We start from the raw sequence: 19,036 nt of genomic DNA, 5'->3' as shown, positions 1-19,036 counted from the left end.
ATAAAAAAAAAGCATTATTTTATAAATACTGTTTCAATTTATATATAAAATATACTTCATTTACATTCTATAAGATATTTTGTAACAGAATATTTATTTAATTTCTTAATTGTAATTTTGTTGAAATTTAATTTCAATTCCAATTATAAATAATATTGAAATTTTATTCTGAATCAAATTGCTCAAAATAAAGAATATTGAGAATGATATTTAAAAGGACAGTACTTTCTAGTATTCCAATTGAATGCATGAAATGAAATGCATTGAATATCAAATATATTCTTTGTATCTTATCTATTGATTTGTACTTTTTATTATAGATTGTGTAATTATAGATTTTTGTTATTCATTATTTAATATATATTAAATAATATAATATAAAATAATCGCAATAAAGGAAAATTTTAAATTAAAATACTCACTTAAATGAATTTGTCAAAAAATATTTTAATATAAATTCATAGCATGTCAATAGAAAACAATGAATCTATAAAAAAACTCTCAGACGAGTTTGTATTTTTGAAAACAGTCTCTCTTAATTATATAAATACATAAAATCCGTGTATAATGTAATAGAAATAAGTATAACATTGTCAAAATGTTATAAGTGCATATTTAAGTTTCAGTTTTTTAAAAAATGTTCGATATTTTTACATCGAACTATTTCTCATATTATTATCATGTTCTAAATTGACAATGTTGCGTTTTTTGAATCGTTGTATCGTTTCTTTTGTGCATTGAATCAATTTAGAATACATCATAATTTGACCATAATGTTCTGATGTCGATTTTATTTTTGTAACGCATATTCAATTTTTTTTTAAGGCGAATCGCTCCTGTATATTTTCTACATAATTTATTCATCAGATCAGAGAACTTTGTTTCTCAAGCGACCTAAACCTTGTATTTCCGTTTCTAATACATCTCCACGCTAAAAAGAACAATAAAATAATTGTAAATTTAGATATAAAATCAATAATACAAAATGGATCTTCAATTATTTTACCTGTAAATATTCAGGCGGTTTACGAGTGAATCCCACACCAGATGGCGTGCCCGTTAGAATTACGTCTCCCGGTAATAGTGTCATAAATCTAAAACGTATAATTGCATAATCACTGCAATAGATTTCTTGAACAGAAATTAATCAATAGAACAATGGAGTTAAGCAATTTTGATTGATAAATTAAGTTTATCTGCATAATGGAAAAGTATAAAAGTTTTGAATAATACATACTGTGAAATATAAGCGACGATTTCATGAGGCTTAAATATTAGTTCGCTGGTATTACCATCTTGTTTAATATTACCATTTACCCATGTTTTTACGGTAAGATTGTTGATATCGGAAATAGCTTCCTTAGTAACAACAGCTGGTCCCAATGGGCAGAATGTATCCATAGCTTTGCCCAATAGAAATTGACCGCCATTTCTTTTTGATTTTTGCCAATCTCGAGCTGTAATGTCTTGCGCTATTGTATAACCAAAAATATAATCTTCTCCTTCATTGTTATTCAATGCTTTACACTTTTTCCCGATTACTATCGCGAGTTCTGCTTCCCAATCAACTTTCTATCAAAATAATCATAAAAATAATAGTTGATAAATTTTCGAATAGTATTATATTTAGTTTTAAACACTAACATTGAATTAATTATGACATATACAAATAAGAATCGATATATCTTTGCTTTAATCACTTACTAATTACATAATTACATATTACCAAACATGTTATTATAGTCAATTTTCCTATTTGAAACTTGTGCAAATAATTTTCCTCGTTAATACTTTCTATTTTTAATTTTAATTTATATTTCAGATTAATATCTAATCAAATATATTTACTTTCCTAATTAAATATATAAATAGATAATTATCTTATAATACAAAATTCGAATCTCTGTTTACTCAATTGATACACTGATCCTTTCTCTTTTCTTGTGTATTGTTCTATAATTAGTTGAAAAGTCTATTTAAATCTCGTTATATAATTATCTCGATTAAATATAGAGATGGTCTTTGCAATTGAAGATATGGTAATCAACATTTCCTCGCTACTATTCTTATACTTACATCTGAAATTGGTGGAAGCATAATATTGTCACGCGGTCCGATGATATTACTTGGGAATTTACTAAAAATTACAGGACTTTCCGGTGGTGATACACCTTGTTCTTTACAATGACCAATATAGTTCAAACCAACGCAAGCCAACTTATCCATACGTGTAACTGGCGCCAGAAAATTCACTTCCACTTCCGGTATTACGCTACGTCCTTCTGCCACTATTCTATAATTATTTAATTTATGTAAAAATATGAAAATATATTTTTTTCTGGCAGAATTGGGCTATATTTAAATCGAATAATTTCTTTTTTATTATTTAAATATTAAATTATTGATTTATGTTATCTATATTTTCTCTTACTTTGAAAAAATAAAATTTGTTAAATATTTTTGATATTAATTATATTTTCTGAAAATAATTGGCAAAGAATATTATTTAATCAATATTATTTAATCAATTCTCAAATAGTATTAAGAAAAAAAAATTATTAGTCATTATCCAAACAATATTTTGTCCAACTCTGCCTGTGTATAACTAATTTTCATACACCTGCAAAAACAATGATTAAGAAAAAAGTAAAAAATTTCGGGTAACAATAACAAGTTAGTATGAACTACTATTATTAACCTGCATAATACGAATATAAAAATTATTTATTCATATAATTTCCCTTTGAAAGATAGGTTTTACAAGGAAAAAGATACAAATATTAGTTGGCGACTTGAACTCAAAGGCTAACTGATAACTCTTCAATTTTCGTTGTAATAGCATTTTATCAACATCTAGAATTTTTATTTTCATAATAATATTTGTATTGTACAAATGTAACATTTGAATAATAATATACATATGTAGTTATATAACTGAATATTAAGTAAATATACTGATATACATAATCAATTGCATAACTGTTATTTTGTATACTTTTTGCAGTATTAAAAATAATTTTAAACGAATAAAAAAAATAATATGAAAGATATGAAATAAAAAATTAAATATAAAAAATAATGAAAATATATAAAATATTATAATTTGAATTATTCAAATAATCAAAGATCAATAGAAAGATCTTATATATCAAATATTTTAGAGACATCATATGAAGAATTTTCTGGCAACTCAGAGTTTGCAAGCTCGCCAACTTGAGCACAAACAGAATAACAATAGCTTGAATTAGTAGCAACAATGATATTTGACTTAGTCATCAATGTTGATAATTTCAAGATTAAAATAAATTATGAAATTCACGATAATAAAATAAGTTATGAAGATACTAATTAGTTATAGGGAATTTTTCATTATTCAGGATTTTCAATGAAAAAACATCATGCAAGTGATGTGAAGAAACACATATAAGTGTATTTAATCAAAGTGATTCCTTTTTTCTGTATTGTTAAAGTTATGTTGAAACTATATATATAATTTAATTTTTTTCTTTATCATCGTTATGTTAATTGTAATTAATTTGATAAACTTAATTTAGTAAACTGTTTAATCAATCAAAATTTATTTTCTTTTTTAAAAAATCGCGTAAGTATGTTTATCATGATAACTGAATGAAGGACCCGAAAAAAAAAGGTACAAAACATGAAATATTATAATATAACAAAACATGAATAATATTTATGCATTGATATTATTATGAATGTAATATTTTCTAAATAAACATCATCATTAAATTGCAAAATAATGAATCATTTAGGTATAATAAGAATGAAAACAGATTGATTCAATGCACAAAAAATGATTATACTATTTCATGTACAAAATATGTATGTATATATTATAATTCACATAACTGCTCTGAAATAATTCTTCAATTATTCATACTTAAACGATTTAAAAATTTTCTATATTTTGATGTAATTACAATTTTTGCAAAGTTATTCTAAATTAGAATTTTAAACTATTCCACACATATTACATTTTTACATTCCACCCCTAAATTCCACATCGTCTAATATTCAAAGTGTACTGCACCAATGTTTGCTTAAACGATAATCGTTTATAAATAAGAAGAGTAATCGATAGCAGGAATCGGTCCTTTTGAGCTGGCCAATTAGCGATCGTGAAAGAACGAGCTTTCTAAACGTCTATCGTCCGGTTTGTGAGTTTTCTCTCTGAAATAAGACACGTCTAATAGAGTAAATGATAACGTAAAATGAGAATTTAATGCTAATGCCGCGAAAGATTATAAGATTATAGGTAGATTTAAAACAGTCACGAGATATTTATGAAAAATATTAGTATAACATTGACTTTATATAATAGTGATAAGTGTACATTATATATATATCGAGTATATCAGAGCAAAAAATTCGGATTATATTGTTTAGCATATACTTAATTATATACAGTTTAATTATATACTAAGAATAAGATTACGAAGAAAATAAAGAATAAATAAATATCTTATGTGCGTTACGTGTAAGTACGAACAATGGAGAATTGTTCAGTATTATACATAGAGAAAAGGACAGACACAATAAATTAACGCTATCTTATAGAAGCTTAATTTAAAGAAATTTAAAGGGTATACAGAGAATTTCGTTCACACTAAATTTTTTCGATAGCACGAACCTCTCTATTATAGTCAACACGTTCACCTCGTCTTCCCTGGGAACAAAATGGTGGGTTATGAAATCGAATAGGTTAAAATTACTATTGATACTAAGTTTACTATTAAACTTTTTCTGAAAAGCTAAAAATGATAAAGATATATGACAGTTGCGTATATATTACATTATAATTGTATCAATTTGTATGTTAATTGTATCAATTTTTTTCTTCAATACTCAACTAAATTATTATTAGAAATATAGTACATGAAATTATTATATAAACTTCAAATTATTATATAATCATCAAGCATGTATTTGTAAATTTGCGGTATTTTTATAGTGTAAGTAAACTTAACTGTATTGAATCTAATGAAATATATTTTATTTATTCAATAAATTATAATAATTCTTAGAATTTTTATACTTTAAAATTTTTTTTAACTCAATATAATTATTATATATATAAAAAGAAACAAGAAATAAAAAAATGAAAATCGAATATAGAAAAATTAATATTCATTCTAAATATTCGAATCGTGATCAATCGTAATATTTTAGTTAAATTATTCTTAACTTATTATTATATTTTAAAACGAAATATTTTTCATTTTTATGACAATGTTTATATCGTCTTTTTAACAATAATATTGTGGTATAATAAATTTTACTAATGAGTTTTTCAATCTCAAATTATATAATTAAGCTTACCTTTTGGCCTTTTTCAACAAATCGTCACCACCCTCGAGAAATTTTTTCAATGTGTTTGGAATTCTCGAATCTACCGCCGAAACTGCGATTATGTCACCACCTTGGACAAGTTGCACTCCTAAATGTTGAGGACCACCATTTTTACCAGTGAATTGTACAAACCTATTAAAAATGATATAATAAATTTAATAAATATCATAATCATAATCATAATCACAATAAATTTTATGATAAAATTATTTGTTGTTTAAATAATATAAAGATTAAAAAATAAATATTTTTTAAAAATAAGAATTATACGATAATGTATACGAATATTGTAAAAATCATATTTAAATCAAAAAATTGTTCATAAAATTAAAAAATCTTTGTGGAAAACAAAATGATGAAAAAAATATAATTCGAAAATTATTTCATGATATAAAAAACAGAATCCATATATAAATTAAATAAAAAATATTATACAATGAATATAATAAATATTTTAAGAATAAATAATAGTCTAAATGAATTTAATATGAAATATTTAATTTATTAAATTTATAAATAAAACTTAAAAATAAATAGCAATGAATTATAAATAATAAATTAATATCTGATTAAGCCAAATTAATTTAAATACATTTTTTTTTAATATTAATTAAATACAATTTTTCTACTTTATTAAAAAATAATGGAAAAATTATTTTTTCAAACTCTCGTATAGAACAGAATAAATAATAAATTAAATGAATTAAATAATAAATTATAAATAGACTAAAATAATAGATAAAAATTATGAATTAAACTTAGCTTATTAATTTTTTTAAATTCATTTAAAAAAAAATCTATATCTTAAAAATATATTTTTGTTGGATTTCAAACGAGAGATTTTAATATAAAATTAATCAAAAAATTAAAATATTTAACATTGTATATACATATATTTAAAATAATGATAGTATTGACAGAAAATCATTACAAGAAAATTAACCAGAAATTGAAATTGATAGATCGTATAGTTTTTAAAAAATTGATCAAAATATTAATCAAATTGATAATTATCTAATTATAAATTATAAGAAATACCATTTAAAGATTTATATAATAAACTCATTTATTATTAGAAAATTAATTATTTTCATCGTTTGATTAATAATGGAAATACAATTCAAATATATTTCTCTTATAAAATAGTTGTACATATAAAAATAAAAAATAAATGAATAAATAATACGGTTATTCATAATTAACATAATTATTCACAATGCAATATTCTTTGCAAAATTGAATAACTGAATTTAAAAGAATTTAAAAGAACTCTTTTACATTCATTTATATGTACATTTATTAGCCAAATAGAATGACATATAGCCAAATAAAATGACATATTTCAAAGCTTTGGTATTATACCAAATGTATGTACTTGTATATACAGTATGAAGGTAAGTAATCGATACTGTTTGATGACTTGATAAGATGTATTTATTAAGTTCTTTCTAAATTTAAATATTAGTTTATCATAGTGAGAATCCATTAAATTTTTAATTTTCATAAAGAAAATTAAATAGACAAAATAATATATTTTGAAAAATAACGATAAATTTTTTTTCATATTTCTACTTCAATTTAATGTAATTGGAAATATTTTAATATATGGATTATTTTTACTTGATATTTTAAATATGAATTGAAAAGGAATGATAAATATGTAACAAAAAGACAAAAATATAATTAAGATAACAATTATTTATACGAAATAAAAAATATGATCGCGTCTAAAACCTATTATTAAATATTATTTTAAAATATTTATTGGGATATTTAAAATAATTTCTTTATATATATTTATAATTAATAATATTCATATTTAATATCTAAGTAAGATTATATATTTCAAGTTATCAGTATCAAACAATAAACTAGTCCCGTGTTTACATGTGATAAACAAGTTTCAAAAAAAAACAAAGATAAAAATATATATTTTTTAAAATATATATATATTATACAATTGCATGGTATAAGAGATCGTAAAAAAAATTTTAATCAATAAAATTAATCTTTGCTTAATTAATAAAAATATATATATATATATATTCTAAATAAGATATGAAACAATAAATCTCAAACAAATTATTCACATATATGAATTTATTAGCGATTTTGCTGCCACCTGTATTTCATCTTACGAAAATTTATAAGATTTATACCGACCAATTGAAAAATAAAGAAAACCATTTATAGAAAATTATGAAATTATTTATGAAAATATATATAAGATATCTCAGAAAGTATACAAAAAATTTATTATAATATTTAAACAATATTATATCTTATTAATATCAGATTCGAATCAGTATGATTATTATTATAAATGATTAATTTCCATTATAATTAACTTTAATTACATTATATTTATAATTATTTGCGTTTATTTATATGATAAATATTAAGTATATTAGAATAGTTATATAATAATTAATCACAAAAATTCTTAAAATATTAATATAATATCTTAAAGAGTTCTTAAAAAATGCAAGGTATTATAATATATATATTAATGCATCTAATTTCATACTACTTGCTTGTCCTTCTAAAAATAACCGTAAAATATTTAAACATTTATCTTTTTGTTATATATGATATTTTAAGATTATTACATTTTTTTTTAAAACGATATCGTATTTACGTTAAACAAACCCTTTCTTAACCGATATATTTGTACGCGGCTATGTTCAGCTCGAATAGTATGTCGTAAGTGTGTATATTCTGATGCAGTGTCGATGATATAATTATATTTAATCGAATGAATTCAGATATTTGAATCGAATTAATTATTGTGTTTCTTTATAAATTAATTTAACATAATTAATCTGTATTGATTTAACAATAAATATTAAGATGTTCATTAGACATGAAAATCTAAAGATACTTTTATAAATCCAATTAATTTTTTTCTGCATATTATTTTTTTCTTTTATTATTCTGATTCTTTCAGACAATGTTCAACCATTCAACTTATGCAATCATATTATATTTCTATTTTTTAATTTGACATATTTGACTTTATGAAATATATTATTGAAAAAAAGCAAATTATTCTACTTTACGAAATTATGAAAGCATAGAAAACAGATGCACAAATACAATCTTAAACAGGCCAATCAAAAATATCGCGCGAAATTCGACTATTTTAGATTATTTAAAATGTAATATTTAATTATTTTAATAAATTTTCGGCTATTTCATTAAAATTTTGGATTAGATTTGATTTACCTCATGTTGACCGCTCTATTGGTAGAGAAATTCCTGCTGGGTATACTAGTAGCGAAATGCGTGTTGCTTTTCTCGGCACATGAGTTTCTGAAGGTGAAGCAAGCTCTGCTAAGTAATCGTAATTTACCACGGTAAGGCATTTTTTTCGTTGATAAGATGTCGGTTTGATAGGAACGCACGTTGTGAATGGTTTCTACGAGAGAGAAAAAAAATGAGAATATTACCAACAAATGAAAAAGATAAAGTACTCGTCACGAAAGACGAACTACAACTAGTATAGTACCGTAACACAACTGAACACATTGCGCCACTCTGTTATTGAGTTGTAGTAGGGGAAACCACGTGATACGATAAAAAATGATTCAACTTCGAAAGCAACCGGTGATCGATTTTTATTCATTATAAACGATAAATCATTAATATTTTAATCCTAAATATAATATTTATAATTTGATATCATTGCAAATGAAATAATTTTAGAAATTTTGAATATTATACTTATTTAAAAAAAAAATAAAATATGATATATTTATAGATGAATTTTTTTAGTGATTTTTTAGTGATTTTAGTGAATTTTTCAAGGAAATTGGAGTACAAATATTTTATTTTTAAATATAAATTTTTCCAACAAAGTTTCTACAAGTTATATTATTTAATATTCTTTTGGTTGTTTTCTTGTAAAAGGAAACTCTTCACGTGTATGATATGGAGTATAAGGATCATCTACATAATAGTGTGGTCTTTTCCAATAATGATTTACCATTTTATCTAATAAAGTTGACTGTTTTGCATTACAGAAAACATGCTGTTTTAATTTATATCGTCGTTTAGCACTTTTTTTCCATAATTTTTTATGACGGCCAGCAATAGTTCTGATCCATATACCCCTATAAATAAATATATATCATATTAATAAATACCAATGTTATAAAATACATTACTAAAATCTTATTAAAGTCTTACCAATTTAATCTGTAGAATCTTTTAAGCACAGCTTTCACAGTTTTTCTTTTACCTTTTTTTCTAGAATATTTTATAAGTGTTCTGACAGAAGTTGTTGTAGGTACTAATGTCGAAGGTACAACATTATTAATATGTATGTTACTGTGAACATTAATTATATTATTAATATTAATTTATTTTTATATAATATATATAATTTTTAAATATACATACCCAAGAATTGGATTTTGCTTTATATGAGAAACATTATTCCAATTATGAATTGTAGAAGAAAATGCACCAAAGAATCTTTGTTGAATACATTGTGTAATAGGTAATTGTTTAGGAACAAGAGACTTTGTTAAATTGATATTGGTTTGCAAAGCTGAAATATAAATACAAAAATAATATTAATTATATTACAAATAATTAAAATTCCATGAAAAAATTGATTTAAATTATAAAATAAGATATTAATTGCTCTATTAAGTTAAGTTCAATATATAGATTTAATAAGCGCGCTCTTGTTTACAATTCCATAATGTTCCTTCTGTCAGAAAATCAAAATGGCTATTCAATTTAAGTGAACATAACCTAGAATATATGAAGTTGCAATAATTATTATACAATGACTTATTGAATTTAAACGAATAACAGTTTACAATGAAGCTACTAAATTATCATTTAATATAAAATTAGGAGTGTTAGTGAATTTTTAAAAAAGTTTCTATTACATACCTCGAATAGCGATACTAACAATACGCAACATTCTTCTTTTCCTCTAGTTCCGTCGGTAACCAGCTGTTTTGTGCCGTCGTTCCCTTTTTCCTTTGGCTGCCTGACCGGCCACCCGAAAGATGTTCCGAATTGGATTAAAATTTCCGTGCAACGGTCTAAATAGGGTACGTAAAGTAAGTAAAAAGTAAGCGATTGTACCCATACTGATTTGGTGGTTTTGCGTTACGTGAATTTGATAAAAAATATGAAGAAATTATAGAAAATAGTGTCGTTCACTATGTGCTGATAGACATTACTGTCGCGTCGTCTCCTGTATTGATATTAAATATTTCGTTATTGTTTGCTGCTATTCTGACGAGATATAACTCGTGATCTGCGTGAAAAATCGTAGTCATGTCATGATGACGATGTTTTTGCAAGTTGTCAGTGAATATTCCTGCAAACAAGACCAAGGTTGCCCGCCTCGTGTGACAAGATGGCTTAAATTTAGGAGCTTACATAATTCCAGACGATTTCATCGCCACCGTTGATCTTTCAGGTCAAAAAGAATGGATCCTCCAGACTGTATTTGACAACTAGGTATTATGAGACACGTGCACGAATTAAATACGACCAGGAATGTAGGTGAGTGAACGAATTTTCCGATTGTTTGGTAAGACATTTTTACGAGTGTCACACTTGTCGTTTGAATTGTTTTTTTAAAAAAAGAGAATTTAATTGTTGTTTTTATCTTGATCATAAATAATATTTTATTAAGAAAAGTTCATTAAAAAAAACTTTTATATATAAAATTTCTTTAAATTTTTTATTTAGGTTTAGGTTAGGTTATGTTTGTTACAATCTATTTTATTCAATGATTTTGCAAGTTTTATCATATTTAAATGTTTCATCTGAATTTCTTTTTTTGTAAAAGTTTATTACAGATTTATTATATAATTATTATATAGTTGGATGATAATATTGGAAATAAAAATGAATATATACTTATAAATTATATAATTAAACAAAATATTATGAATATTAAATCAATTAATGAAAATAAAAACTTAAAAATTAATTTTGTAATCATAATTGTGCATTTTAGGTTTTCCAAGGATGTCAAACTTATATCTCGAATACCGGTACATAAGTATTCAACTGATACACCAAAAAGGTATTGAAAGTTTAAATGTGAGAACATTTTTGTATTACGTATATTATATAACAAAATTATATGTGTGCTATTATAATTGAATTCATTAAATTTTAATTTTTTCTTTCAAAAAAGAAAAAAAAATTCAATGTAGAATTATATTTTTATAAATAAAATAAAAATCATAGAATAAAAGGTAAATCTATAAATAATTATAATTTTTCTAAATCAATTTAATAAATTTTCTCATATACGTATATATATATATTTATAAGACATTTTTATATTTTATATCAATTATTTATCAATATTTTATATTATATCAATTATTTATATCAATATTTTATATTATATCAATATTATATTTTATATCAAAATATTTATCAAATAAATTTAATATAAATTACAATATTTATTAAAGGGAGAAAAGCAGAGGAACCACAAAAACACTATTAACTTTGACTGCTGTGGCAATAGGAGCATCAGGTGTATTGCTTTATGCAAAACATGATCCAAAATTTCGTGCAAATCTTGAAGGTTGGATACCTGGCACAGACAAGACTATTCAGATCATCTTTCAGGAGGAATCATCCTACTTTGAATTTATACGTACATTCTTTGAAACATTAAAGCAAACGTAAATTTAATTATATATTTAATATTTGAATTTTTGAATAATTTTGAATAATAAGAATATAAAAATGAATTATTTTATATGAATAATTTATTATCTTTTGTTATTTCAGAATTATAAGTTCCCTTTTTGGAGGAGAATCAAAACAAGCAGGTCAGAAAAGAATAGATTGTACACAAGTTGAAGATTATATACGTGAGCCCTATTAATAATTCCTAAATCTATTTCCTTCTTTCCTTCTTTTTTTCTTTAATTACTAAATTAATAAAATTTTGTATTTTATATAAAAATTATTTTATCTAGAATAGTTATTATTTTGCTTACTAACATATAACAATAACATGTGTACTATAGCACCAAAGCCAACTTTTGTACCTCTCATTGATAAGAAGGAACCACCTATTAATGAACCTTATGCTGAAATAAGAATAAGTAAAGAAAAAGGAGAGGAAATTGAAATTGGTAGGTTTTTAAATTTATTATAATCAAATTTTATCATTTTAAAATTATATTAAATTTTTTTTTAACAATAAATAAACAAAAATAAATGTATAAAATATTTTTATGTTTGTAGTTGCCGAAAAACCTACGCCGCCTTCTAAAGATGTACCTGAGGAATTAATGCCAGCAAACCTGGTGGAACTAGAAACATCATGCGGTGAAGCTGCATCTAAAGCTATCGCAGCTTATCAGAAAGCAGTATGTGTTATTCAAGATTATAATAAAGATGTGATGAGAGTTGTAGAAAGTCTTCATGCCACTGTTGGTAGCGCCATTTGGAACAGGTATTTTTTTTTAATGTGTATAAAATTTTCTCTTAATTTTTCATTTAATATTATTTATTTGTAATAAATTAAAATATTTTTAGACTAAAAGAATCAACTGAGAAGAAGAAGGAGGCCGTTAAAGAAGCAGAAGATCTCGCCAATGAAGCAATTGAATCACTCAATAAAATATATAATTTAATCAAAGATCCTAAATTTGATGCGCCATCGCATATGAAAACAGCTGCCCGAAGAAACATTAAGAAAATCATGGATGATGTGGACGAAGCAAAGAAGAAATATCAAACGGAAATAGAATGTGGGAATATGGCAGAGCGTTATTGGAAACAAGTCAAAATGGCTCGTGAAAATCTTAATGAAGAACTTCAGATACTATTTCCTAATATCAATATTCATGAAAAAAAAATTACTCTTGATGAAAACACCTTTGATTTGTTTGTCTTGCATATGTATAATAAAGTAAGCAACTTGCAGAGGGAATTAGAAAAAACAAGGGTAAATATTATTACGAAGTTCATATTAGTATTTCTAAGTATCCAAATATAAAGTTTCGTAAATTTAAGATTCGTGTTTCATTACAGACGATCAACGAAAGTAGAATCAGAGCAGCATTAAAGGCAACAGGCGAAACAATGACTGAAGAAAGATTGCATACTTTAGTGTGCCTTGAGTTGGACAAGGAGAAACAGATCTATGAGAGTGAGTTCAGTCAAAAGGTAGGAGGATTAATATTACTTCACCAACTTCATAACATAAAAAAATTATCAAACAGTAACTGTATTGACAATCATATATCTATACTGATATATACATGCTATTTCTACATAATACCGTGGTTGCATTTATTGCATGAAGTAATGTTTAATTTTCAAACGAGGTCAAAGAAAATTCAAAACCGCTATGCAACAGACCGTGTAATAATTTACGCGTAATGTCGTGGAAATTCAAAATTTATGCTCTCACGCATTGTTTCGAAATTATGTGGTTAACTTTTGGTGATATTTACGAACCGTGTGTAAAAAATAATGACGTCCTTGATAATAACTCTGTCGAGATAACGCATATGCTCGTTATTAAATCATATGAAACGAGATTCAAATTAATACGAATAGGCCTCCAATCGATATCTGTCTCTAAAAGTAAACATCAGCGATGAGTACATAGGGATTCATGGTATATCGATAGAATTTGGCATTGGAAAAGAGCCGTAGCTTATGCCATAACACACTTGGTCGTTATGTACGGATGCACATAGAGGTGTGGCGTATCTCATATTTCTCTGTGTATGTATGCGGATGTATATCTGTCCGTTTGGTAAAGGATGATGGGTGGAGAGGGATGGAGAGATGATTCTGCCACCCTTCGGGCTTTTTATCTATTTCCATTTGGCGCAATGCCAATACTTCGCTAGAGGCAAGCAATATTATCTCTTTAGACTAGCCTTGCGGTATATTCGGTATGCACGCGTCTAGTCACACCGAGATATCCTCACTCAGAGGAATCACTATGACTTATTGTCGTCATAGTTGTCTCCGGAGTTTGTCCTTTGCCCTCGATTCCATTGGGGCTGCGAGTTGCGACTCTGGCTTGAATTGTAGAGAGAATAGGATGATAATGTACCGATTGACATATATTAAATATACAAAGCGATTTATTTGATTATTGTTTGAAATATATTTTACTTTCAATTTAGATTTCTTATTAATAGATTTTTATTAATAATTAAAATTAATTCAATTTTAAATTAAAAGAATATATCTTTTATTTTATCTTATTTATTATTGAGGTAAAATTATTTATTTTATATTAGTTAATTATTGATAATTAACTTGATCTAATTGTATTTTAATTATAAAAAGATATAATATTATATCAACAATTGTTGATGTGAACAGTTTTGAGGAGGATGTTTTTTTAATTTTTTATTGATTGGTAATATTTTTTAAAATTAATTATTTTCTTATAATAATACAACTTAACTAATACAACTTAAGTAATGCAACTTACATTATTAAATGTCATGAATTAAATATTTTTGAAAATAAAAATAAATTTGTACATCATAATTTTCTAATCTCGGTGAATAAAGACAAGTTTTTTTTTTTTTTTTTTTACTATTGAAAAATAATTATAAATAATTCTATTTTTGAAAGAATTAAAAGTAAATTTTTATTTGATAATTAAATTAATTATATTTTAAAGTAAATATATAAAATGATGTTTGCAATACAAATATATAAATTAGAGAAATATTTATTTCTTTTATAAGATGTATTTGAAATATACACATCAAATACTATTATTGAAATACAATTAATATAAGTTTGCACAATTCGATAGAAAATAATATATTATATATTTCCAATATTTCTTTTAAATCTAAATAAAATCAAGTTGAGAAAACTTACATCTATATCCGTTGTTTCACATCTTATTTCAAAATTGAAGAGATTGTAGAAAGAAGATGCGAGTTTTGTAACGTAGCTGGTCATGAATAATTTCTCCCTGTGTCCTAATCGAGAAAAGGGAAGCCGGGCGACGGGAAGAGAGAATTTTTGACAGAAAATTCCTATAGACCTCTGTGGAGGAGATGGGCCTTGGTGAAAGGGTGGACCTACTAAATTGTTACTCAACATTCTCGCATAAAATATTCCTTCTGTTCGTTGGCAAGAGTTTCGTAGTTAACGTTGTATGCTTCTCTCCTCAAAGATTTTCAATTTTCACCAAATGAGGGACAAAGTTTTGACGTACAGTCCTGTTCGTAAGTATGTGGACACATACTTCGAAATGTGTAACAACAAGCGTTCGCGACTTAAAAATTTTAATTATTAATTTTCACTTTTATCACATTTTCTTTAACAATAAGTTATTTATCATATTTCAAACATTGACAGACAAATTTAATTTTGGCAAATTTTTCTTCGATAATCTTTCCATCATAGATATTTCGCTATTTGCTATATATTTATCTTTAACTTTTATCAATTTTTTATTAAGCAGTGTTTACAGATCGATCGATTCGTTTTTATCTCAACAATTAATTATCATTAAGTAGTTAAAAAAAAGCGATAACCTCGGAATCTAGAAAAATAGAAAATAAAAACGATTCCTATCGCGAAAAATAGGATTTTAGTTATAATTTCTTTTGTACATTCGTAACATCATTAATAATAATTTATTTAAAAATATAAATATTTTCGTCGCACTGTCTCAATATTTCAATTATAATAATATTAATTCAAAATTCTTATATGCGTAAAATTCAAGACTATTGAATCTTGAGAAACAGTGCTATCACTTTGTCGCGTTAGTTTTGTGGTTTCTTCCTTTTTTAATAACAATTCATGCACAAAGGGTGTGTCGAGGGTTTTAGCATCATCCTTTATGGATACGATGTTTTTCTGCTTTCTTCTTTGTATTGTACCGCGTTCCAAACATCTTCCTCGATGAATTAAACATTCATACAGAGTAGAAATTTTGGCGTCAAACGGAATCCCTTATCATTATTCGAAAGGAATATTGATCTCTGGCCGAGTATCGAACTGGAAACAGGAGTCGCGACATGATTCCGATTCTTCTTTGTGAATGTTGCGCCAGGTGATATATAGTCAAGGATAGATTTTATGTAAATCGAAACGTTGATATTTTCTTTGCACTTATTTTTACCCCATTTTCTATTATTTCGCTCGATATCATCAAGAGAGTTGAATGATAAATTTAAATTGACGTTACGTGAGAGAAGATAGATATATCATTTATTGTTTCCTGTCAAATGTCGGAGAGTATCGATATAAATTAATATTACTGGCTGGATGAAATTTTAAATCAGTTAGAAAAGATAAGAAATTTAATTAGTTATATTTATTAACAAAGTAACGATATATACATTTCGAGGAAGTTTAATAACAATAAATCAATTTACAAAACGAGAGAAATAGAACTTTTCGAATCTTCCATTTGCTTTTGAAACGATCAAGTCTTCTGGTAAAAAGATATAATGAGTTTGGTGAAGCCGAAGTGAGATTACCGCGTTTCCAGCCCGTAAATCCTGGTATTCCCCAGTTCCAGTCAGATGTTTTTCATCTTTTCACCCTTTCTTTTTTTTTTTTGGCTTTCCTTACGAAGTTTATAGCCGTGACATGGAATAATTCGGGGTCATAGGCATATCAGCGGGAGAAAATCATCCCTAACGCGATTTCAATTCGAATTTATCCCGGGGGCGAGACTTGGAAATTCGAATCGACTTTCTTCGAATTAAGGACGGGAATTTGGGTTAGGAGGACGAACGAATTGACGTTAGGAGATGTTTATGCTTGTTTTAAATCTCGAATATTTTCACGTGACGATTGAGAGCATGGTTAATTAGGGAGGCTTATATCGTGAAACGAAAGAAAAGAGTGTATTTTGCGTGGTAGATTAATTAAATCGAGCAGAAAGGAATAATGTGAAGATCGCAATCTGTACTCTTGAAGGGTATTTAATACATTTTACACATTTCGTTTCATTAATTCCTTTAATTTATTCCAATTTTATAAAAGTTGATTATAATTCAATTTTTTAAATTCGAAAAATCATGTTTAACGATCATGTTTAACGGTTGAAAAGAAAAGGTGAAATTTATAAACTTACTCGTGTTTTGTATACGTTGATTTTTAAATAGATCAAGAAAAAGAAGATCAGGAAAAAAGGAAATCTGAAAATCTGAAGGGTTGAATATCGTATACTGGATGTTGATTTATTATCTGCGAGATCGATTGGCTCGAAGCATCCAAAATCCGTGAAAAATGGCCGTGCAACGGATGTTTGAGTTTTTTTTTTTTTTTTATTAGCATTATGCTTTTTTTCTCGCAAGAATAATTTCGGCCACGATTTATATTCGTGTCCTTTTGTATTAATCTTACTTATCCCGCATTGCTTTTTTTCGAAATTATTCACAGTAACAAAATTTTCTTCTTTCTTTTTCTTCTCTCGTTTGAATAAAGTCTTTTTGAAATATGGAAAAAAAAAAAAAAAAAGAAACGTGAAAAATTTAGGTGCAAATGAATTTTGTTAGAATTTGCGTAGGCAGTCGTGAAGTACCGTGTCCTACTATATACGGATTAATACTACTTAAATTCTTTCCCTTGCCGTTCCTACTATGCGCTGCTCATTAATTTAATTAATCTTATTTTGTTAATAAGAGATATTAGTCTTACATTATTTTAACCTACTTTTTTAGCACAAGTTTTTTTTTCTTTTGTAAAATTATATAACTAGCTATAAAAAAAGGAATAATAAAAAATAAATCTAATAGATTTTTTAGTACATATATATATAAATACACAGATTTCATCTCAGAATTGCACAGATCAAAAAATATATACTTAAATTTAGACAAAAGAAAAATAGAGAATTTTGGAAATAGAAATTCTATATAAAAATATCTTTATATTATTGTAATAAATAATAAGTATTCAAGCGATAAAATAACAAATTTTATTAAGATTTTATTTGGATAATTTACCTTTCAAATATGAATTCAAGATGAAACAATACAGCATGAAAATATATGATAAATCATAATTCTTTTCGATAATCTCCAATCCTGTTTCGATTACAGTTTAATGAACATTTATTACCATATTCGTTATTTTTCCAAAATCGAGCGAAAATTCTGTGATACATTAAACATCCTATCAACGATAGATTAAAAAACACGAGCACGTCAATTTAAAACTTTCAGCACGGAAAAAAAAAACAGAAGTTAATAAAACCACTCTTCAAACTTTGACTTTCAATCCATCCCTCCTATTGTCACTTTGACGATAGATTTCGAAGAAAATTCGTTCCACTGGATAGAATATCGAAGTGTCAAAAATTCTGCTGTCGATCTATCGGCTACCTTTTCTCCCCCACCCTCATCTCGTCGTCAATTTAGAGGTTCACAGGGCCGAGAATCGGTGACCGTTGAATATTAAAATATCGACTCGTTGCGTCAGAGTGGATCGGGATCCGGTTCTCGACCCGTGGCCATCAGTCCGTCAAACCGAAACTATTACGGCCGGATATCTTTTCAAGCGTCGATCCGGAAATGGACGTATCGATCGTCCCAAGTCGATTCCACGCCCCTCGTTCGCGTTATTAAATCCTTGCTTTCCACTCGATCTCGTTAAGGTGGACCCGAGGAGGGTGGACAAACATACGCACAAGTCTCGTCTTTGGGATGTTTGA

At 25.8% G+C, this 19,036-nt stretch overlaps 3 protein-coding genes across 27 annotated transcripts in view; 1 reads left to right on the top strand and 2 right to left on the bottom strand.

Annotated features, from left to right (window-relative positions):
- Positions 1–427: 427 nt before the first annotated feature.
- LOC107998022 (fumarylacetoacetate hydrolase domain-containing protein 2A) lies at positions 428–9,039 on the bottom strand. 2 transcript variants are annotated; one of them, XM_017057026.3, is made up of 7 exons: positions 8,596–9,039; positions 5,341–5,502; positions 4,652–4,687; positions 2,077–2,293; positions 1,238–1,572; positions 1,007–1,094; positions 428–931 (listed from the first exon to the last, which is right to left on the bottom strand). In XM_017057026.3, exons 1-7 carry the CDS (start codon positions 8,733–8,735, stop codon positions 869–871), a joined length of 1,041 nt encoding a protein of 346 aa, XP_016912515.2. In that variant the 5' UTR covers positions 8,736–9,039; the 3' UTR covers positions 428–868. The 2 variants fall into 2 exon arrangements, with proteins under 2 accessions (XP_016912515.2, XP_016912516.2); XM_017057027.3 differs by lacking the exon at positions 4,652–4,687.
- Positions 9,040–9,181: 142 nt separating this feature from the next.
- Positions 9,182–10,415, bottom strand: LOC107998031 (large ribosomal subunit protein bL35m). The gene is made up of 4 exons (XM_017057039.2): positions 10,276–10,415; positions 9,772–9,922; positions 9,559–9,699; positions 9,182–9,482 (listed from the first exon to the last, which is right to left on the bottom strand). The coding sequence occupies exons 1-4, from the start codon at positions 10,304–10,306 to the stop codon at positions 9,248–9,250; spliced, it is 558 nt and encodes a 185-aa protein (XP_016912528.1). The 5' UTR covers positions 10,307–10,415; the 3' UTR covers positions 9,182–9,247.
- LOC107998030 (MICOS complex subunit Mic60) overlaps positions 10,323–19,036 on the top strand; it is a 52,718-nt gene continuing 44,004 nt past the window's right edge. For 4 of the 24 annotated variants that reach the window (XM_062085574.1, XM_062085588.1, XM_062085590.1 and 1 more), the window contains exons 1-9: positions 10,323–10,439; positions 10,814–10,899; positions 11,360–11,428; positions 11,829–12,044; positions 12,154–12,194; positions 12,396–12,503; positions 12,616–12,826; positions 12,910–13,321; positions 13,408–13,542. In XM_062085574.1, coding sequence (XP_061941558.1) covers positions 10,395–10,439; positions 10,814–10,899; positions 11,360–11,428; positions 11,829–12,044; positions 12,154–12,194; positions 12,396–12,503; positions 12,616–12,826; positions 12,910–13,321; positions 13,408–13,542 — 1,323 coding nt within the window. In that variant the 5' untranslated portion in view covers positions 10,323–10,394. Of the gene's footprint in view, positions 10,449–10,813; positions 10,900–11,359; positions 11,429–11,828; positions 12,045–12,153; positions 12,237–12,395; positions 12,504–12,615; positions 12,827–12,909; positions 13,322–13,407; positions 13,543–19,036 lie in introns of all 24 variants that reach the window. The other 20 variants (XM_062085572.1, XM_062085582.1, XM_062085585.1 and 17 more) reach the window with 5 other exon arrangements.

This window comes from Apis cerana, linkage group LG15 (assembly GCF_029169275.1).
Source record: "Apis cerana isolate GH-2021 linkage group LG15, AcerK_1.0, whole genome shotgun sequence".
Taxonomy (NCBI): domain Eukaryota; kingdom Metazoa; phylum Arthropoda; class Insecta; order Hymenoptera; family Apidae; genus Apis; species Apis cerana.
Note: the sequence above shows the minus strand (reverse complement) of the source record. Positions and strands in the feature narration are given on the sequence as shown.